The 22,345-nt window shown below is 48.3% G+C and overlaps 1 protein-coding gene across 4 annotated transcripts in view; it reads left to right on the top strand.

Annotated features, from left to right (window-relative positions):
• Positions 1–22,345, top strand: part of SMAD3 (SMAD family member 3) — a 132,323-nt gene that overhangs the window by 86,027 nt on the left and 23,951 nt on the right. For all 4 annotated transcript variants that reach the window (XM_033189656.1, XM_033189658.1, XM_033189659.1 and 1 more), the window contains 4 exons: positions 16,181–16,374; positions 16,539–16,670; positions 18,045–18,119; positions 21,874–21,924. In XM_033189656.1, the coding sequence (XP_033045547.1) occupies positions 16,181–16,374; positions 16,539–16,670; positions 18,045–18,119; positions 21,874–21,924 (452 nt within the window). The remainder of the gene's footprint in view (positions 1–16,180; positions 16,375–16,538; positions 16,671–18,044; positions 18,120–21,873; positions 21,925–22,345) is intronic.

The raw sequence follows: 22,345 nt of genomic DNA, 5'->3' as shown, positions 1-22,345 counted from the left end.
ATTGTAAGTGTGGGCCTGGCTTCTCTGAAGTCCTCCCTTCTTTCTTGTGTGGAATTCCTATCTTCCTGCCCATAGGGGTTCTTTGCTGTCTTAGGTGAATTGCCCCAATGAACCAGAACCTTTTGTTTAGGTACAATAGGAGGTCTGTACCCTTAGACAGAAAGGAATGCTAATTGGCCACTTAACTGTCCTCAGGGTACAGATGCCAGAATATACAGGACACCCATTCTTTGTTACCATTTGGGATGGAAACTGCTTATATAAGCTTCTAAAACTTTGGTTCAGAAAGCAAGAGAATGTGTATGGAATGTTAGCAATTGGTATCATGCAAATGCTGCATTTTTTGCATGTAAAGGTACCGCTTTAACTCCATGGTCCTTAAACTAATTTTTTCAAGAAACATGGTCGTTTCCCACCCTTCCTTTACTTCCAGCCCCCCATTCATACCCAACAGTGGCTGAACTGAAAGGTTTGCAAATCCTGAAGGCTTTGGGGCTTCTTTTAAAAACAGGGACTGAGTTGTAAATGTCGTAAGACTGAGATGGGGAATGTTCCTTTCCCAACCATACTGTGTGACATTTGCTAGGAACTGTTGTAAAATCACTGGAGTGAGCGCTTGTCCTGAGGCACTGCCTCTGCGCGTGAATGTCACTGAGTTGCCCGGTTGACCCGTTGCATGTTATGCAGCACTTGTGACACTGTTTTATCTCTCTGGCCGGTGACTCATAATTAAGGAAGTCAAAACTGTGCAATTAACATAAAACCTCCTCATGTGCCCTCTTCACCTTTCCCTAACCCCCGCCCCCAGTCAAGAATGCCCGCCTGACATTTTCTCTAAGTCTTTGGAAACTTTAAGATTTGTTTTGATAGAACAAGGCCTCCAGTTATCATCATCGTCGCCTGGTTCCACTTCTTTTACCCCAAAAGTCTGTGAGAATCTTTTCCAGGAAAAAAAGAAAGAAAGTAAGTAAATCCCACCCCCAAGCGTGCAGTCTGCCCACGGGAAGTGATTCATGGTGCTCCGATTCAGGCAGACCTGACTGCAGGAGGCGGGAGGCTGGGAACCAGGTCTGGGAAAAGAGGGCAGAGAGAGGATACCCAGACCTAATGGCTTCTGCTCTGTGGAAGAAAGTGAAAAACAGAATGACTAAGAGTCCTGTAATAAGAATTGTTTGTTTTGTGAAGTTGAACTAATAGTGAGGTTTGCCGGCAGATAAGACTTGAGAAATTGCAGTTGTCAGGGAAGGGGACTTTTCCATGTCCTGCTTTTTTTTTTTTTTAATTTTTAAGAGAGCAAAGCTATTTCTCAGTCTTTTTTTTTTTTTTTTTTTTTTTGAGATGGAGTCTCGCTCTGCCGCCCAGGCTAGAGTGCAGTGGCACAATCTCAGCTCACTGCATCCTCCACCTCCCAGATTCAAGTGATTCTTGTGCCTCAGCCTCCTCAGTAGCTGGGATTACAGGTGTCCGCCACCATGCCTGGCTAATTTTTTTGTATTTTTAGTAGAGACGGGGTTTTGCCATGTTGGCCAGGTTGGTCTTGAACTCCTGACCTCAGGTGATCCGCCCACCTTGGCCTCCCAAAGTGCTGGGATTACAGATGTGAGCCACCACACCAGGCCTTATTTCTCAGTCTTAAGACATTCATGTATTAGTGGAGGGCCCAGATCTGTGTTTCATTCTGCCTTGCCTCCTCTAAGCCTCTTTTCTTTTCTTTGGGGAAGAGGGTCTAAGATGAGACCATTATCTCACAGTCTCCAATAGCTGTTTCTCCCCAATTTCCCTTTTATTTATTTATTTATTTTTGAGATGGAGTCTCTCTCTGTTGCCCAGGCTGGAGTGCAGTGGCATGATCTTGGCTCACCGCAACCCCCACCTCCTGGGTTCAAGCCATTCTCCTGCCTTAGCCTCTTGAGCAGCTGGGACAACAGGTGTGTACCACCATGCCCAGCCAATTTTTGTATTTTTAGTAGAGACAGGGTTTCACTATGTTGGCCAGGCTGGTCTCGAACTCCTGACCTTGTGATCCACCCGCCTCGGCCTCGCAAAATGCTGGGATTGCAGGCCTGAGCCACCGCGCCCAGTCCATTTTCCCTTTTAACCTTTCTCTCCAAAGTTAGAGTTTTTGAAACATATTGATTTTTTAAAAATTGACAAATAATTGTCCATATTCATGGGATACACAGTGATGTTTTGATGCATATTAATGTCATTATGGTGATCACATCAAGTTAATTAGCATCTCCATCATATCAAGCATTTATCGTTTCTTTGTGTTGAAAGTGTTCAATATCCTATTTGAAATTATGTAATATATGATTGTTACTATGTTACCATATAAGCATTCAATATCCTCCTGTTTGAAACTATGTAATATATGATTATATATAGTAACAATCGTATATTACATAATTGTAAACTGTGTAATAATATTGTAATATATGATTGCTAGCTATTTGAAACTGTCTAATATATGATTGTTTAGTATAATCATCCTACAGTGGTATAGGACACCAGAACTGATTTCTCCTCTTTAGCTGTAATTTTGAGGACTTTAACAGGTCTCTCCCCATCCCTCTATTCCCTCTCTCCTTTTCAGCCTCTAGTATCTTCTTTTCTATTTTTACAAAGTTAGAGTTTTGGGGCTGATACATGTTTTTACCTAAATACTCATTTTTTGTTCCACCAAATGGATCATCATATTGTCCTAGAATGAAGGAATCCTTTCTGTTCTATGGGCATTTTATTTTCTTCTCCCTCAAACTGACAATGCAAATTAATTTGATTCCCCAAAGCACTTTGGAAACAGAGAGACTCTTAAGTGTTGGCTTCATGAACAGGCCCACTGCCAAGCGAGAGGCCCAGAGCCCCTGGAGTGAGAAGATGGGTCTAAACACACCTGGCTTTGTGACTCCATTTCAAGCTCCATGTATTGTTGGAGGTCAGCTTTGGGGGTGAGAGATTTTAATGAAAGCTGAAGTGAGGTCCGCTTTTGCCTTCAGCCCATCAGAACATTGCCAAGGGCTGTGAGTATGCTGAATGGGTCCATGAGTGACCTCTTAAAAAAACAGAAACCATCTTCAGGCCTAATTTTCAGCAGAGTGAAATGGTCCTCCAGAAGATTCTGTGAAGCCTGGCAACTCTTCCCTTTCTTCCAGTAGTCACAGACCAATTCCGATCTTTGTAGCATCTTTTATTTGGGACTTGAAAGTTCTATGATCCTGCCGACACTCAAGAAAAACAATCCCCATCAACTTGGTGCTTGGAGAAAAAAGTTTGTGAAGACCAAAGCTATTAAATAGAAAAGCCCTAAACACTCTGCTCCTCCTCCTCCTTCACTATTTAACCATCTTTGCATGGGGGGAAGGGAGGGGCTCTCACTAGAGCCAAAAGAGAATCTCTGCCGATTTAAACCCAGTGTGCTTTGTAGTCATAGGGAACTGAGTTTGGAGTGTAACATCTAGGTTCAAGCCCAGGCACTGTTCCTTGCTGATCCTGGATGACTTTGGGCAAGCCACTCAGCATCAAAAATTTTTCATCTGTAAAATGGGAGTGATGATACTCAGCCTGCAGGATCCCTTTATCCAATGAGTTAGTGAGTGAGAAGTGCTGGGTAAACGCTTGCTCTGAGGTGTAAATTGCTTCTGTTTGGCCAGGCGCTGTGGCTCACGCCTGTAATCCAAGCACTTTGGGAGGCTGAGGCAGGTGGATCACCTGAGGTCAGGCATTTGAGACTAGCCTGACCACAATGGTAAAACCCCATCTCTACTAAAAATACAAAAATTAGCCAGGTGTGGTGGCGCATGCCTGTAATCCCAGCTACACAGGAGGCTGAGGCAGGAGAGTCACCTGAACTGGAGGTTGCAGTGAGCAGAACGAAAGGAGCGAAACTCTGTCTCAGTAGGGGGGAAAATTGCTTCTGTTTACCCCCATCTTGCTTATCTCAGCGCATTTCCTTAGCCTAGGGGGATCTCAAGGGGAGGGAAGAGAGCAGATTTGCCCCCAGGGGACATTTGGCAATGTTTAGAGGTGTTTTTTTTTCAGTTGTCGTAGCTGCAGGTGGGCGGCCTACCGGCGTCTAGTGGAGGAGGCCAGACATGCTGTTAAACATTCTATACATGTTTCTATACAGGACAACCCCCCAGCCCCCAACAAAGATTATCTAGCCCAAAACATCAGTAGTGCCAACATTGAGAAACTCTGGGCCTTGCCAAATCCATAGCCCAAGGTTGAAAAGTTCTTGGTGTCTGCCTGCTTTACAGATAATTATCATCAAGCTGAACTTTCTCCAGTAACCAACCTTCTTTTCCAGAAAGTACACATTCTGTGCCCACCCGTGGCCCTTGGGAGGTGGGATGGCCCAAGGTCTAGGCAATCTTTGTGTGTTTCCAGTGGAGTCCAGCCCTCCCAAGGATAAGGCAAAGTGTTTCCTGGCTTCCTCCTCCAAGGGTCTGCCCAGGAGCCTCCTGCAACTTCTGTGGCTCCTGCCCAGGCTGCCCCATCTGCCTGGGGCACTTGTCATGGACTTGAGCCGGCTGCTCTGGAGAACTAGCAGGGGGAAAGAGAGGACTAAATATAATGGGGAGAAGTGAAGAAGCGGCCAGCTGCTGGTCTGGAGGATGGCATAGGGGGCTGCAGCCTGGCATTTTATTTGGTTTCCCCCAGACTGGCAGCATTCATGCCTGAAACACTAGATATTGTCCATTTATAAGTTCAGATGAAAATTGAGTTGTTCTTGGTGGAAATGTTTTAGTGACTGGTATCAAGGGTTGTGAAATTCTGTCTTCAGCTCTTCATGGCCAATCTAAACTGGAACATTCAAAAATATACTTAGTATACTTACAGAAGTTGTTAAGAACACTCAGGAAACTCAGCTAGAGACAGAGCACATGGTCACTGTAGTAGAACTTGCAGTGAGACCTCAATTATCTAGAACCTGGCCAACCACATACTTGACCTCACTAGATTTCTTTGTGGCACCAAATAGAAATAACAGGCTAATGTTGGAAATGGAGTTTAAATAAACAACAACAGTTTTAAAAATCTTTGAAAATGCCGGGGGTGTAGTATATTCAGTGTACATCCTGAGTTCCTTTTGTTTGTAACTCTTTGATTTCAAGCTTCAGAAAATTACAATTATAGGCTAATTTTTTTTTACTACTGCTAATCATAATATAATCAAATTATAGGTCTTTCAACCAGAGTCAACAACTGCTCAGTCTCTTTATAAAAAAGCAGAAAACACTTGTGATCTTAAAGACCTTCAGGCAACTTAAGATTCAATACAACAAAGAAAAAATTGTCTTGCTGTTCTTAACTTACCAAAGCAGGAAAGTAGACTCACATGTGTTTTGTAAACATCATTGGCAAGAAAGTTGGCTATACCAGCTTGGTTGCAAGGAAAGAGGCAATTGCGAGGCCTCCTTCTCATGCTGCAGTAATTTGCTGAGTGACCTTGAACAAGGATCTTATTAATGCATCAGAGTCTGTTTCCTTAACCTCAAAATGAAGGGATTGGACCAGGTACCCTCACGGTTCCTCAAGGGTCAGCCGTCACAGTTCTCCAAAGTGAGTTTTCAGGCAGACATAGAGTTAGCCAGAGTGTCGCCTCACCAGGACATTTTGTTTTCTGAACATTGGGCCTTTGTGGTTTGTCACATGGACCCAGGGGACTGGATCCATAACTCCCTGAAGAACTTCTCCCCAGGACAAAGGATGCTTTGGATTTGACTGTGTGTACCAAAGGGAATGAGTGAACCCCCAAATCAAACATCCCTCTTGGCAGACAGTGTTTTCAGGGCTTTCTTATTTGTTCCTTTACTAAGCAGTTATCTGGGGGCGGTCCATTGCATGGAAGAAAGAAAGGCATGTTCTAATACTCGCGTATTCAAGAGCAGCAGAAAGAGAGCTCTCAGGGTGACCTTACAGTTCAAAGACCAAATGGAACCGAGGCAAGGAGACTTTCAAGCCACCAGCAGAATTTTTTTCTGCCTTCCCAGAAGGTCTGATGGAATGAGCACGTCATCCAAACTTGAAGTCACTCAAGTCTTGCTTTCATTTTGAACCAGAAAAAAAGATAAAGAAAACCCACGTAGAATGCAAAATTTAAGTAGAGTATAAAGATTTTAGGCCGGGTGCGGTGGCTCACGCCTGTAATCCCAGCATTTTGGGAGGCCGAGGCGGGTAGATCACAGGTCAGGAGTTCAAGACCAGCCTGGCCAACATGGTGAAACCCTGTCTCTACTAAAAATACAAAAATTTAGCTGGACGTGGTGGTGGGCAGCTGTAATCGCAGGTACTCAGGAGGCTGAGGCAGGAGAATCGCTTGAACCCGGGGGGCGGAAGTTGCATTGAGCCAAGATCGTGCCATTGCACTCCAGCTTAGGTGACAAGAGTGAAACTCCATCTCAAAAAAAAAAAAAATTAATTGCAGGTGAGTGAACACAGGAATAGTAGGGTAGCTTGATTGCTGTCAAAGGGAAAGAGATGGGGAGGATGTGAAACTATGAGGGCAGATGGGCATATCTGCTGCAGCATGTATGTTCTGGGAACATGTGTGTATGTATCAGTGTGGCTTCAGGGCATTCATTGGCAACCCCGAGATCTAAAACAGCTCCTTTTTTTCTATTAAACATAGCAGATGGGAAATATCTAGATACAGAATAAATTGAGGTGAAATGTACACTAGAGGTTTGGTTTTTGGGTTATGAGTGTGCTATTTGGGGCTACTTTAAAAAATGAATACTAGATGAGTATTTGGGGGTAAGTTCATATTTTATGCAAATTGACTCCAAAGCCTCCTTCTGAAATGGTTAAGTCTTATCCTGGTATTGTATTCAAGATCTGGGGCCGGGCGCGGTGGCTCAAGCCTGTAATCCCAGCACTTTGGGAGGCCGAGGCGGGCGGATCACGAGGTCAGGAGATCGAGACCATCCTGGCTAACATGGTGAAACCCCGTCTCTACTAAAAAAAAAACAATACAAAAAACTAGCCGGGCGAGGCGGTGGGCGCCTGTAGTCCCAGCTACTCGGGAGGCTGAGGCAGGAGAATGGCGGGAACCCGGGAGGCGGAGCTTGCAGTGAGCTGAGATCCGGCCACTGCACTCCAGCCTGGGCGACAGAGCGAGACTCCGTCTCCAAAAAAAAAAAAAAAAAAAAAAAAAGATCTGGGCATAGGGCTATGCCCCATTTAGAATTAGGGAGTAGAATCTGAGTCACGCAGCCTGGCTTCACGTTATATTAAGTCTGGGAAAAGTTAGGAAAGTTGGGTAACCTCTCAGGTGCTCTGTTTCTCAATCCATCTATGGAGATAATGATACTTGCAAGTTTATTGGGAAAACTGGTGGTGGAGTCAGTGCATCAGTCAGCTAAATGTTGCGTAACAAAGCACTCTAAAAACCCAGCAGCTTAAATCCATTGTTTATGCTTACTCATGCTTCTGTGGCTCACCTGGGCTTGGTTCCTTGCTACAGATTTGGCTTAGGTCTGTTCCACATGTTTTCATTTCTGGGCCCAGCGTATGGGGCAGTAGCTGCCTGGGGGTGGGCAGGTGGGAGAGGAGGGAGGTCCCATGATGATGGCAGAGGTACAAGAGGACAGGCAAAGACATACAATGGCAGTCTGTCCCTTCTGCTCACATTCCACTGGCCAATACAAGTCAGTAGTCTACCCCAAAGTCAAGGGACAAAATACATGCCACCCATGGTAGGAGGAGTGGCAGAGCCACAGAGCAGAAAGTGTGGCTGCAGAGAGGGGTGACTAATTCACTCTGTCACAGTCATCAAGTGGCCAACACAGTACCTGGTACATAGCAGCAGTCACTTCCACCTCTGTTGTTACTATTACTACTCAATGGGCAAGTTGAAAAATAAAGTTTGTCTGAAAGTGACTAGAAGGTTCAGTAGTAAGAGCATATGTGTGTATTAAATAAAATAGGTTTCAACTGAAATATGATAATGTTAACAAATTTACTCTTTGTTCACTTCTTTGGCCCAGTTAACTGGCACAGTGCTTGGGATATGGTAGGTGTTCAATAACTATGCGGTGATTGATGAATGGTCACTTTTTTTGTTTGTTTCCGAGATGGAGTCTCACTCTGTCACCCAGGCTGGAGTGCAATGTAGTCTTGGCTCACTGCACCCTCCACCTCCCGGGCTCAAGCAGTTCCCCTGCCTCAGCCACCCAAGTAGCAGGGATTACAGGCACACACCACCGTGCCCAGCTAATTTTTGTGTTTTTAGTAGAGATGGCATTTCATCATGTTGGCCAGGCTGGTCTTGAACTCCTGACCTCAGGTGATCCACCCACCTCGGCCCCCCAAAGTGCTGGGATTACAGTCATGAGCCACCGCGCCCAGCCGAATGGTCACTTTTAATAATGGTGATGCAGCATGGGATAACAGAAAAAGCGCTGTTCATCCTACCCACCTCTATCTCCCGTGTTTCAGCCCTGGTCTGGGTTTGAATCCTGGCTCTGCCGTTTACAAGGTATATGACCTTGGGCAAGCCTCCTGAGTTCTCTGAGCTGGGCAAGGGTCCTGGGGGTAGTGCCATTTCTGCGTGGTCACATAGCAATTGTGTGCCTGGCACATAGTTAGTGCTGAATATATCTTGGCATGTTTCTGGAACTTACGTACTCTGCTCCTCACCTTCTCCCAGCCTCTGTGTTGTTCCACAGATGGCTGAGTGGCTGATGGGTGGAAGTGCAGACGTGAGTAACCCTTGGCATGAGGTGGGCCTCAGCCCCACCCTCTCTCCTTGGGGTGCACTCTGGCAGGCTTCACCTGTGCCATCGGCTTTGGGCTCTGGCATGGCCGCATCCTTGGCTGTGGCTCTCACCACCATTTTGGGATACTTTACAGGTCCCACTTGAAGCCAATGGGAGGAAACCTAATTTCCTGTAACAGGAAATTGTTCTGCTAGGGAAGAATATATTTAAGGATTAAAACCTTCTGTCAGAGGAACTTGAGGGAGTTGCTAGCGAAAGACCTTTGGGGGTCTGTCATCAGGAAGCCAGTGGGTGTGGGAGAGATCTCAGTCATAAATGGGGAGGAGGCCCAGCGGCAGGTTCCTGGGACTGTACTCCTAATGCCAGCAGCTGGTTTTGGGCTGGGAGGAAGGGCTGGGCCAGGGAGAAGAGTGGGTCATAAATAGACCATTTTCTGCAACCAAGCATATTTATGGTAACATCAGCTCAGAATTAAGACTTATTTATTGGATTTACTTAGTGGGCCCAGTGCCCTATAAGGCTTGGGAGGGTGTGTTCTGGACACATCAGCTATATTAAATCCAGCAGCTGAAACTCCAAATTCGCTCTTATTATTTTGGTAAGCATTGCTATATATTTTGAGTGGGGCAGAGGGAGAAGGAACAATGCCAGAGCTCTGGGCAGCCCAGACTCCGAACCAAGAAGAGTTGTCACTGATGCATAAGAAGTAAATGAGATGCCCTCCCTGTTACGAGTTTGGGAATTGCATGGCCCGGAGGAGCAGGGTCCAGATGACTTTTACAAAATACTGCCAAGCCAGATTGGTGGTCGTGTGCTTGCGAGCTGGAGAGTGAGAGGTGCCTGTCTCCTTGCCATCAGAACCCAACCTGGGAGCCAGGAGTGCTGGCCACTTGGCATGGCCCTGATACAGACTGCTGTGTGATCCTGTGACATGCGCTTTGCCTCTCCAGGGTATGGGTATACAGTGAGGTGAGACCATTGTAAGATGTGCCTTATTAGCCACACAGTGTTGTGGTGAGGATGATCTGAGATAAGGAACACAGAAGCCTTGTGAAAATTTAAAGCACCAGACAGACATGAGGACTCACTGTGACCCTCCTGGCTGTGCACCCAGATGGCCGAAGCAGGGAAAGAGATATGTTGTTGAGGACCTACTGTGTTCCTTACTCTTTGCCAGGCACTATCATAGTAAAGAGGCAGTAATGGTTACATGACAATACTGACAATAGATTCCTGCCACTTTCTGGAACATCTTTCTGGGTAGTGTCCATTCAAATCATATATCTCTTTTTTGAAAAAATTGATTGTTAATATTGAGTGTTCTTACTAATACTTCATTTTTAAATTTTATCCCTCTGGGGAAAAGAATTTTTTTTTTTTTTTTTTTTTGAGACGGGTTCTCACTCTGTCACCCAGGCTGGAGTGCCGTGGTGCAGTCACAGCTCACTGCCGCCTCAACCTCCTGGGTTCAAACGATCCTCCCATCTCAGCCTCCCGAGTAGCTGGGACTATAGGCGTGGGTCACCACGCCCAGCTAATTTTTCTGTTTTTTGTAGAGATGGAGTTTAACCATGTTGGCCAGACTGGTCTCGGACTCCTGGGCTCAAGTGATCCACCTGCCTTGGCCTCTCAAAATGCTGGGATTACAAGTGTGAGCCACCATGTCCAGCCAGTGTTTCAGATGAAAAATATTAAGACCAAGACACTAAATGATTTTTTTCAAATTTGTACAATTAGCAAGTACTGAGTCAGTATTTAAACTCAGGCTTATTAAATCCATTGCCTTTTTTTGGAATGGTGGTATAATTTATAAATAATAAGCCATGCATATATAAAGTGTGCACTATGACAAATGTTGATATATGTATATACCTGTAAAACCACCATAGCAGTAAGAGAATAAACATAACCTTTACCCCCAAAAAAGGTTTCCAAGTGCACCTTGGTAATTGCTCCCTCCAATCCCTACTCCCTCCCTGTAACTCCCTCTGTCCCCAGGCGATGACTGATCCCTGCTTTCTGTCACTAGATTAAGATTAGTGTGCCTTTTACTTTAGTCTAAATTACCTTATAATTTTACATGAACATAATCATGCCTGGCTTCTTTCACGCAGCAGCATTAATTTAGATTCATTCATAGTGTTGCGTGTATCAGTAGTTCATCCTTTTTTAGTACTGAGTTGTATTTCTTTGTATGGATATGTTATAGCTCATTCGTCTGTTAATACACGAGGAGTAGTTTTCAATTTGGGGCTATTATATTCATGTACAAGTCTTTGGACATAGACTTTTATTTCTCTTGAGTAAATACTTTGAAGTGGAATGGTGGATCATATGGTAGGCTTATGGTTTTTTAGCTTTTTTTTTTTTTTTTTTTTTTGAGGCGGAGTCTCGCTCTGTCGCCCGGACTGGAGTGCAGTGGCCGGATCTCAGCTCACTGCAAGCTCCGCCTCCCGGGTTTATGCCATTCTCGTGCCTCAGCCTCCGGAGGAGCTGGGACTACAGGCACCCGCCACCTCGCCCGGCTAGTTTCTGTATTTTTTTTAGTAGAGACGGGGTTTCACCGTGTTAGCCAGGATGGTCTCGATCTCCTGACCTCGTGATCCGCCCGTCTCGGCCTCCCAAAGTGCTGGGATTACAGGCTTGAGCCACCGCGCCCGGCGGTTTTTTAGCTTTTTAAGAAACTTCCAAATGTTTGAGGGATGAATATCCCAATTACCCAGATTTGATCATTACACATTGTATGCTTGTATCAAAATATCACAAGTACCCTATAAATAAGTATAGCTACTGCATATCCCCCAAAATAAAATATTTTAGAAAGGAACTTCCAAGCTGTTTTCCAAAATAGTTGTACCATTTTACATTTGCACCAGCGGTGGAAGGGAGTTCCAGTTGCTCCACAGCCTTGCCAACACATGGCATGATCAGGCTTTTAAATTTTAGCCATTCCAATAAGTATGTAGTCCTATCTCATAGTTTTAATTTGTGCTTCTCTAATGACCAATATTCTCAAGCATCTTTTCATATGCTTCTTGCCTTCATATCTTTCTGGGTAGTGTCTGTTCAAATCATACCTCTTTTTTAAAAGATTGAATTGTTAATATTGAGTTTTCAGGGTTCTAGAAAAAGGTCTAGGCCGGGCGCGGTGGCTCAAGCCTGTAATCCCAGCACTTTGGGAGGCCGAGACGGGCGGATCACGAGGTCAGGAGATCGAGACCATCCTGGCTAACACGGTGAAACCCCGTCTCTACTAAAAAATACAAAAAAATTAGCCGGGCGAGGTGGCGGGCGCCTGTAGTCCCAGCTACTCGGGAGGCTGAGGCAGGAGAATGGCGTGAACCCGGGAGGCGGAGCTTGCAGTGAGCTGAGATCCGGCCACTGCACTCCAGCCTGGGCGGCAGAGCCAGACTCCGTCTCAAAAAAAAAAAAAAAAAAGAAAAAGGTCTATTATCAGATGTATGCTTTGCAAATATTTTCTCCCAGTTAGTGCTTGCCTTTTTATTCCTTTAACAGTGTCTTTCAAAGACCAGAAGCTTAAATTTTGATGCGGTGTGATTTTTTTTCTTTTTTTTTTAATGAAGTGCTTTTTTGTGTAGTAGCTGAGAAATCATTGTCTATCCCAAAAAGTCACAAAGATTTTCTCCTGTTTTCTTCTAGAAGTTTTAGAGTTTTAAGTTTCACTTCAGTTTGTTTTTGGATAGGGTACAATGTGTAGTTTGAAGATTATCTTTTTTACATATCCAGTTGTTACATCACCATTTGTTGAAAAGACTGTCCTTGTTCCACTAGATTGTCTTTGGACCTTTGTTGAAGCCAGTTGTCCATATATATGTAATTATTTCTGGACTCTGTTAGGGTCCATTGATCCGTTTGTCAGTCCTCGTGCCATTGTCATACTGCCTTGATTACTGTAGCTCCCTTGCTTTTAGAAATGTAATAAATATCAAAGTAATTCATGTATGGTTAATACTACTTTTAAGGCAGAAGGGCCACCTACTTCTATCACCCAGATGGAGCTTACCTCCACAGCCTCATTCTCTCCTGCTGCCGGCCTGAGCTTTTCTCCAAGGCCTTCTCTTGCAGAGGAGGCTATGATGTCCAGCTGGCCCTTTTTTGGGACTTTTGTCAAACGCTGAAGAGCAAGTGTGGCCACTTCCTTAATCTGTGGGCACTCAGTGGCTTTGCAGGAGAAGGAGAACAGCTGAATAATTACTTCCCACTCTCCTTTTTACTCCTGTTCAACCCCCAACTCACCCTGCTTGTCCAGAGCTGGGTTTGGGGAGTATCTGCTGTGATGTAGAATAATAATGCTAATTTGTGGGTGTTTACGAAGCACTTTCAAATGGACACCAAGCTTCAGGAGGTCGGGGGGCAGGAGAATACCCCATTTTATAGACAAGACAACTGAGTGTCCTAGGAAGCTCATGAGCTGCCCAGTGTCTCCCAGCTAGGAGAGTAGAACCCTCCTTGACCCCAGGTCTTATGACTCCACATCCGCCAGTCCTCCTTTTATACTTCAGGGACGAGTCCCAGGCTGTCCTCTCGATCTGCCTGGTAATTACTGTTTTTCAGCTGTAGGGCTTCCTTGTTCTGGGGCCCCACGGGAGGAAGGTAATTACATCCTTCGAGATGCCCTTAGTCAGCAGCTCCGGGTCAGTTCCTGTGACCAAGCCCAGCTATGACCTTTGTCTGTCCTTTCCCCTTCCAGTGGCTTGGAGAGTGCGATTGGATCCCTCTGTTTCTCTCTTTGGTTGGTGCTGTTGGTGGCATCTGGTCAGCCCTTCCTTCACAGAGTGCCCATGAATTCTGTGTATTCAGGCAAATGGGTGCCCTCGGTCATAAGAAGGCACAGAGGGAAAGCTTGCAAATGTCTCACTGCCAGCCCTGCCCAGCTATTAGAAAAATTATGGCACTGACTGGCAGCGTCCTAGGGTGGGCCTCCTTGAAGAAAGAGCAGCCCTGCCTCTTAATGGGGTACCTGTGACTCATGAGCATCCATCTCATCGGCTCCCCACTTCTATCCCTGCTACCCCCAGTCTGTTGGTCACATGTAGCGAGAGTTCCACAGGGCCTGTCTCTTTCACACATATGCACAGCCCACTTGCACATCTCAGAGGCTATGTACTGCTTTTAGAACACAGGAGAACCCTTTATCATGGCCTTCAGGGCCCTGCAGAGTAGCCCTGCCTGCCTCCCCAGCCTCGTCTCCAGCCAGCTCGCTCTCACGATCGCCTCTCCAGTCCCTCTGGCCTTCGTTCTGTTCTTCCGGCCTCACTATGTTTTCCACTTTCCACAGGGCCTTTGCATGTGCCCTTCCCTCTCTTTGTACTGCCCTTTTCCTGCACCCCTTTGCCTGGTTAGTTCTTACTTACCCTTTAGGCCTTCAGGTCAACCATCACCTCCTCTGAGATGCCCTGTCCAACCCTTCAGCAAAGTGGGGTGCCATGGTCATACACTCTTGGGGTTCCCTGTTATTTTCCTTCAGGACACTTTCATTGCGTGTCATTGTAGGTTTCTGTGATGATGGTGATGATTATTTGAGATGGAGTCTTGCTCTGTTGCCCAGGCTGGAATGCAGTGGCACGATCTTGGCTCACTACAACCTCCCCCTCCCGCGTTCAAGTGATTCTCCTGCCTGAGCCTCCTGAGTAGCTGGGATTACAGGCACGCACCACCACGCCTGGCTGATTTTTGTACTTTTAGCAGAGACAGGGTTTCACCTTGTTGGCCAGGCTGATTTTGAACTCCTGATCTCAAGCGATCCACCCGCCTTGGCCTCCCAAAGTGGTTTCGGTGAGTATTTGATTAATGTCAGTCTTGCCCAGGGGAGTGGAAGGTCCATGCAGACAGGGACCACTCTGCCAACCTTTTCTCACAGTGAAGTCTCTTTCCTTACCACTGTATCCTTATTGCCACACATAATAGGTTCTCATTAAATATGTGCTAAATAAGGGACTCCATTTTAGTGGCACCTCCTCACCTAATATCAGACACTATCTGAAGTTGTACGTCCCTCCGGAAACCTTCTGCCTCCCAGCCTTGCCCGTAGCTGACGATGCTTTTGCCATCCGAGCTCCCCAGTCGTCCTTTCCTGTAGGCCACCCAGACTCTTGTCATGCACATCACCTGGGGATTTCACAAAGGGAAAGATTCTGATTTAGTAGGTTGGGGTAGGCAATGAGAGTGTACATTTTTAACAAACTTCCCTGAACCTCTGCTGCTGGTCAGGGACCACACTTTGGCCTGGCTTGAGAGGTAAGGGCACCAGGTCATAGCTGCTTGGCATAGAAGACATGGTTCACACAGGGTCATGGCACTGGCCCACTGTAGGTGGGCACAGTAGTGTGCACCTGCAGTCCCAGCTATTTGGGAGGCTGAGCTGGGAAGATCACTTGAGCCTGGGAGGTGGAGGTTGCAGTGAGCCGAGATCACACCACTGCACTCCAGCCTGAGTGACAGAGCAAGACTCTGTATCAAAAGTAAAAAAAAGAAAAAATCCCTTTAATTTCCCCCTTTGCCTCCCTGCTCACCACAAATAACTAAGAAAGAGAGAAAGGAGGGGCAGGGTGTGGTGGTTCACGCCTGAAATGCTAGCACTTTTGGAGGCCGAGGCAGGCAGATCACAAGGTTTTGAACTGCAGGGCTAGAATGGGTCTGTTCTTTCATTGAAAAACTATTTGTATACCTACTAGATACTGGCTAACATGATGAAACCCCGTCTCTACTAAAAATACAAAAACAAAATTAGCTGGGCGTAGTGGTGGGAGCTGCTCGGGGGGCTGAGGCGGGAGAATGGCGTGAACCTGGGAGATGGAGCTTGCAGTGAGCCAAGATGGTGCCACTGCACTCCAGCCTGGGTGACAGGGCAAGACTCCGTCTCAAAAAAAAAAAAAAAAAAAAAAAAAGAGAGAGAAAGGAGGAAAGGCAAGTTTTCTTTTCTCCCTCTGACTTTCTAATGTGCAAGGAAGACGTGGGTGAATGAGGGGAGGCAGCCTGTGTACTTTGTCACTCTTCTTTGGATCACTGTAGTCCCCATATCTGTGCCTAAAGAACTCTCATTGTCCTCCCCAGCCCTGTCCCCTCTCCACACCTCTGGGCTGTGTAGGAGGCCGATGAGTGGCTCCTGGACCTTTCCCAAGCACAAGTGAAGTGTGGGCCCTTCCCATGGAACGCAGCTCCCTGAACAGCAGTACAAAGTTGGGGAACCCACCGGGAACTGGTGGACGAGGCCTGTTCTGCCAGCTGGGGGTCCTCACAGGGGGCCTTTGTTGTCTTCTCCTGAGATCCCTCCCAGCACTTACAGTTAGCAGTGCTCTGATCTCCTGGACCTCTGGATCTGGGAAAAATGAGGGGAGGGAGAGCTTTCCCAGTGTCTGAAAGTGGGAGGCCAGACTCTGCAGAAAGCACGGGCAATCCACATTTCCCTCTCTTTCCGCCCCTCCCCGTCCCGGCAGGTCCCTGGATGGCCGGTTGCAGGTGTCCCATCGGAAGGGGCTCCCTCATGTCATCTACTGCCGCCTGTGGCGATGGCCGGACCTGCACAGCCACCACGAGCTGCGGGCCATGGAGCTGTGTGAGTTCGCCTTCAATATGAAGAAGGACGAGGTCTGCGTGAATCCCTACCACTACCAGAGAGTAGAGACACCAGGTATGCTGCCTGGCCCGCCTATGGGGACAGCAGGTGCCGGGGTCATCACCTCTCCCCCGACCCCCCACCCCCCGAGGGTCTGTGGTGCACTTGGGGGTGCGGGGACTTTGGTGCTGGTCTGGCATCGACACTGAGCCACCTCTGCTCTGTCTCCCCCCGGACAGTTCTACCTCCTGTGTTGGTGCCACGCCACACAGAGATCCCGGCCGAGTTCCCCCCACTGGACGACTACAGCCATTCCATCCCCGAAAACACTAACTTCCCCGCAGGCATCGAGCCCCAGAGCAATATTCCAGGTAGGCACGTGGGCGGCACAGGCTGGCCTGGGAGGCAGGGGCGGCGGTCAGACATCAGTCCTGTGGCCCCAGTCTCTGCCCCCTGGCCGTTCCCCGTTCATCCCCTCTCTGTGCACAGCTCTGACCTGCGGGCCCCTGACTCAGAACCACATCCCTGTTGGGAGAGGACCCATGACCTCAGCTCCCCCCTCACTAGTTTTGCTTTTCTTGGCATAGAGGAGCAGCGTGACCCTTCTGCCCGGCCTTGGTGCAGTCATTTATTTTGGAAGCGGAAATAGCAACACTGTTTCTCTCACCGCCTATGAGGCCAGGACTGGCATTCAGTCCCCAGTGGACCGGGGGTCTGCAGAGGCGGGGAGTGAGCTGAGGGCCAGGCAGCAAGTGCGGAGAGCTGGTTCTGTAAATTCGCCTGGGTATCAGGCCTCGGTGAGGGGCCCCAACCTGGGTGGGAATTGAAGTAACTTTGAGTTTTCACTCTGCAGGGAGCAATGGGCTTTGCTGTCAAAGACTGCAAATGTTTTTAGAAGCCCCTCATTTACATGCAAATAATGTGTGAATCACCAGCACTTTCCGACTCCTGGAAAGCTGTGCTTGGCAGCACTGGGCTAGTCACTTTTGCTTGCTGGGGCAGTAATCCTGCTGCGTTCCTCTTAAAGCATGCTAATTTGGACGTGACGTTCATCCTGGGTTAGTTTACTGAGCTGAGGTTGGCTACAGACCTGTGTGCTTGGGTCAGAGTGTTAAGGAGAGACCCACTGTCCAACCTTCTCAGATCCTTTGCGGCTAGCCCTGGCGTCCCAGGGGTAAGTCAACTACTCCCTGTTCAAATAGCAAACTTTGAGGGCTTCAGTCAGGGCCTGGGGGAGGTTTCAGAGAAGTAGATCGCACTGTCTTTGTCGCCATTGAACCTGTAACCTAACTGCTGAGTGAGGACACATCCCCTAGAGACAACAAATCTCTGGTCTGCACAGGAGAAGATAGTAGAGGGTGGGTCTGAGCCTGCAGGTCTTCAGAGGACAAAGAGGGGTGAGGCAGAGGCAAGTCCAGACGCCTCCCTGGAGGGGGTGGGGCTTAACCCTCACCTTGAAAGACCAGGAGAAGTTAGCCTGGTGGAGGCTCTAGGAGTACACACTTCAGACGTGGGAGTTGGTCCGGTCCTGCGTGAGCAAAGGCAGTTATGATCCAAGTGGGAGTCAGAGGTGGAGAGGGGCGAGGACAACAGAACCAAGAGCTGGAACCTCTATTCCGAGACCTGGAGCTCCTGCAGCCACGGACACTAGCATCATGGTGTGCATGTGTGATGTGTTTGCAAAAGGTGTCTCAGAGCCCAGCTGTGAAGGCCTTTTAACGGACCTCCTTCCTTCTGATTCCCAGAGACCCCACCCCCTGGCTACCTGAGTGAAGATGGAGAAACCAGTGACCACCAGATGAACCACAGCATGGACGCAGGTCAGTCATGCAGAGATATGCTCTTACTCTTATCTGATTAGCAGCTGGTGGGTTTAGCCCTTCCATCCCTTCCTCTTCGCCCCTCCCTCCCTCCCTCCCTCCTATCTCTCTCCAGTATTTGTAGAGCAACCATGATGTGCAAGGGGCAGGGCATAGAAGAGGGTCCGAGCTGCCTACAGATGATGGGGGAGATTGACAGGACAGCCAGCGGTCACTGGGCCATCTCGTGTATGCCCTGATGGAAGATGCCGCATGGCACCAGGCTCACAGCAGGGCCACTTCATCTGGTCTGGGGAGGAACAGCACCTTGCAGTCCAGGTTTTTCCCCAGGTTGAGTCTTGGTGATGTGTAGGTGTTGGCCAAGCTGTCAGAATGGGCAAGGGGTGTGCCAGGCAGAGTCATGGGAGTTGGGCAATTCTGGGTGCATTCTGAGCCTGGTGCATTCTGGGGACAGTAAGAGCTTAGTGTGTCTGGAGTCCAGAGAGTGTCCAGCCCAGGGAGCTCAGCATGACTGGAGGATACACTCTCTCCAGTGGGGAGAAAGATGGGAGGGCCCGCCACACAGGGGTCTGAGTGTGATGGACCTTCAAGCTGGCAAGACCACTTGGCGTTTAGTCAGGGCTGATGGAAACCACTGCAGGCTGTAAGCAGGGCCTGGGACTTAGTGAGATGTCACCAGCAGCAGGGTGGAGAGTGGCCTCGATCACCTCAAGAAGTCAGGTGGGAGGCAAGGAAAGGCTAAATGGAGCTAATGCCTCTTCTGATGACCAGTGGAGACCCCTGAAGTCAGTATTTTTGTGTGACAACCACATGTGATGTGTGTGCTCCTGCCGTGAGGGGCAGGCTTTAGCTCTCTCCTGCTACATCTCCAGATGTTTCCCATATCATTTGTTATAGGACCAAATTGGCTCCAGACCAGCAGCTTCTTGAATTGAACCCCAGCTGCCACATAGAATGTGTACTGAGTTGTGTGTGGTTGGGAGAGGGGGAGAAGGGGAGAGGGAGCCACGCAGATGTTCCATTCCGATGGTGGTGGGCATGCCTCGTACACACAGAGCCGCTAGACACAGTGGAGCCACCTGCCCTCGCACACAGCCCAGAAGAGATTGTGCAGTTCCTTCCCCCACCCGCCCCAGACGGAGTCTCCCTCTATTGCCCAGGCTGGAGTGCAATGGCGCAATCTCAGCTCACTGCAACCTCTGCCTCCTGGGTTCAAGCTATTATCGCATGTCAGCCTCCTGGGTAGCTGGGATTACAGGCAATGCAGCACCATGCCCAGCTCATTTTTGTATTTTTAGTAGAGACAGGGTTTCACCATGTTGGCCAGGCTGGTCTCAAACTCCTGACCTCAGGTGATCCGCCCACCTCAACCTCCCAAAGTGTGGGATTACACCGCATCCAGCTGAGGTTGTGCAATTCCTGAGAGAACGAAAGAGACTTGTATGTCCATTGTAGTTGCTGAAATCCAGCCTGGACATCGTGGCACTTTTGGGTAGAGCACACCCGGTGAAACACACCCACCCGGCGGAGTGGCTAGCAGCGCGAACCAGCTGGAATGCATCGAAGACCTTCCTGTATCCGATGCCAAGAGACCGCTGCAAGCTTGCAGCTATTCAGCGCAGGCACGGGAAGCAGGCCAGCGGAGCAACATGTCTCCAGCTGCTGTGTTTGTTCCCACTCTGTGCTCCCTCTTCCCCCTCTGCTGCTCTCTGTATTTGCACAGTGATTATTGTTACAAACAAACATGGACCAGAGGGGCTGGAGATTGGAAACAGCAGCCCAGATTTCATCCTGTCAGCTCTCATTTCTTCTCCCTCCTCTTCCTCCTTTGTGCCTCCCTTTTCTCTGTCCCCTCTCCCTTCTTCCTTTCTTCTCATTAAGGGTGCCTGCAGGGCCCTGTTGTGAACATGAGTGATTGATCTGAAGTAGAGACAGACTGGACTTGCGGACCCCAGCCAGTGTGTGGGTGGTGGGCGGGGGCTCTCCTGTTTCAGTCTCCGTTCTTCAGAGTTGCCTGCTTGGATAGTCCAGTTGCTCGTGGGGTTGGCTTCCCTGACCCCCGGGGTGGGGTAGCATCTCAGGGCCAGAGGGTCACCTTGTTGTCCCCCATGTCGCCTCACCTACCTCCACACCCTTTTAGACCTGCGAGAAGGCCCCTTGGACTTCCTAGGTCTTCGTGGTTCAGGTCACCACAAAACAGGGGACAAGCATTTATCGAGTGCCTACCACATAGCAGTCATGGTGTAAGCATTTTTATATGCACAGTCTCACTTAATTTTTCCATGTCACACAGTAGATGACGGTATCCTCATTTTATACCTGCGGAAAAAATTAAGGCTCACAGAAGTTAAACGGCTGAGCCAAACTCACATAGCTGATTTGTGGGGTTGTCTACACCCTGTGACTGATTATGTAACTCAGTTCTCTCAGTGAACATTCCGCATCCCCCTTTGCATTAGAGGTGACAGGGAAGGAGGAGAAATCCGTGGTTCTTCCCTTGCCCTCAAGGAGGTTACAGCTGAGTTGGGGGCAAAAGAAGAGATCGCATGAACAGTGCAAGGCAGCATTCGCTTGAGGCCAGATGCGACCCAGTCTCAGGACTGATAGATTTCATGGGGTGGAATTAGACCCCATAGGGTGCTTAATAAATAAATAGCCTCCTTTTTTATTTTTATTTTTTGAAACAGAGTCTCACTCTGTTGCCCAGGCTGGTGTGCAGTGGTGCAAACATGGCTCACTACAGCCTCTATCTCCTAGGCTCAAGTAGTTGTCCAACCTCAGCCTTCACTACTCGTGGCTATTTTTTTTTTTTTTTTTTTTTTTCTGTAGAGATGGGGTCTCCCTATATCACCCAGGCTGGTCTCAAACTCCTGGGCTCAAGTGATCCCCCAGTCTCAGTCTCTTAAAGTGCGGGGATTACAGATGTGAGCCATTGCACCTGGCCTCTGCAGCCTCCTTGATAGAGGAACAGAGGAGGGGTGACGAGCAGGATGCTGCTCTGGAGGTGCTGCTCTGGAAAGGTGTCCACTGTTTATTTTTGAAGGCTGATACCATGTGAGTTCTTTTCTCTGGAGGTGAGAGGTATAGAGAACATAATAGAGTAAGAATTAGGTAGATTTAGACTTTTTCCCACATGCACCATCATCTTTTGCATAAAGTGTTTTTGTCTGTTTGCTGAGTTGCAGGGTTTCTGAGACAGTTTTGTGAGTTTCCTGGAATTGATCTTTCTAGCACCTGAGCTGCTGCAGCCTCTGACCAAGGTCATGGCTGGTGATGCTGGGGAGGCCTCAAGCCCCGCCTGTATGGGAGGGCTGGCCTCCTGCTTCCTGGGTCTTTGCAGCTTGGGAGAAGGGCTTCCCTGCTCCTCTGATTTTCCTGAGGGCATAGTTAATAGGGCAGGTGGTGTAAGCTAAAGAAAAAAGGTGTCACCTATTCTAGTTGAGAACGTAGCAGCCCTGAGCTGGGAGTCTTGGTTAGGATCATAAAACCATCCGAGACCTCTGAGATCATAACCATAAGAGACCCCTGAGATCATCCACTCCATTCATTCATTCCAGACAAGAAATTGGGGCTCAGGGAGGGAAAGTAGAGGCAAGGGTATGGGGTAGGCCTTCTCCTGGGACTTGGAGGCTCAGTCCAGGGTTTTCTTTCTGCTGTGTTGAGCCACCCCACCTTGATATATAAGTGTTTAGTCATTTGGCTCTCCAGGCCAAGAATCTTTTGTTGAGTCTCACAACTGTGTCTCACCTCGCAGGTTCTCCAAACCTATCCCCGAATCCGATGTCCCCAGCACATAATAACTTGGGTGAGTATCTCCTGGTGCACACAACTGGAACCCCCTCTAGCTGCAGCCCTGGCGAGTCGCCAGTGTGGGGAGGGGCCCCTGAAGGTAAGGCTCTCCCCTGACGCCTACCCTCAGCCCAGCTCAGCCCATCAGGTTTCTGGTTACGGTGATGCTGAGGTCACCACAGAACGGAGAAACTTGAGAACAGTGGTGGCAGGAAAGGCAACCATATGCCGGGTTTGTATTTCCCCTGGCGGGGCCGGTAGACGTGAGCGAATGAAAATTCCCCAAACCTTATGCCCAGGAGAACGAGGGTCTGTGGTCAGCTAAGCATACGTGTGCGGTTTGGTGCAAAGCCATGGACAGCCGTGCAGACTCCAGCCCCCTGACATTTAAAGACTTGTTTCAGATATACTTATTGGAGTGTTTCATCTTACAATTA

Source organism: Trachypithecus francoisi, unplaced genomic scaffold (assembly GCF_009764315.1).
Source record: "Trachypithecus francoisi isolate TF-2019V2 unplaced genomic scaffold, Tfra_2.0 Lachesis_group3, whole genome shotgun sequence".
NCBI classification, from domain to species: Eukaryota; Metazoa; Chordata; class Mammalia; order Primates; family Cercopithecidae; genus Trachypithecus; species Trachypithecus francoisi.
Note: the sequence above shows the minus strand (reverse complement) of the source record. Positions and strands in the feature narration are given on the sequence as shown.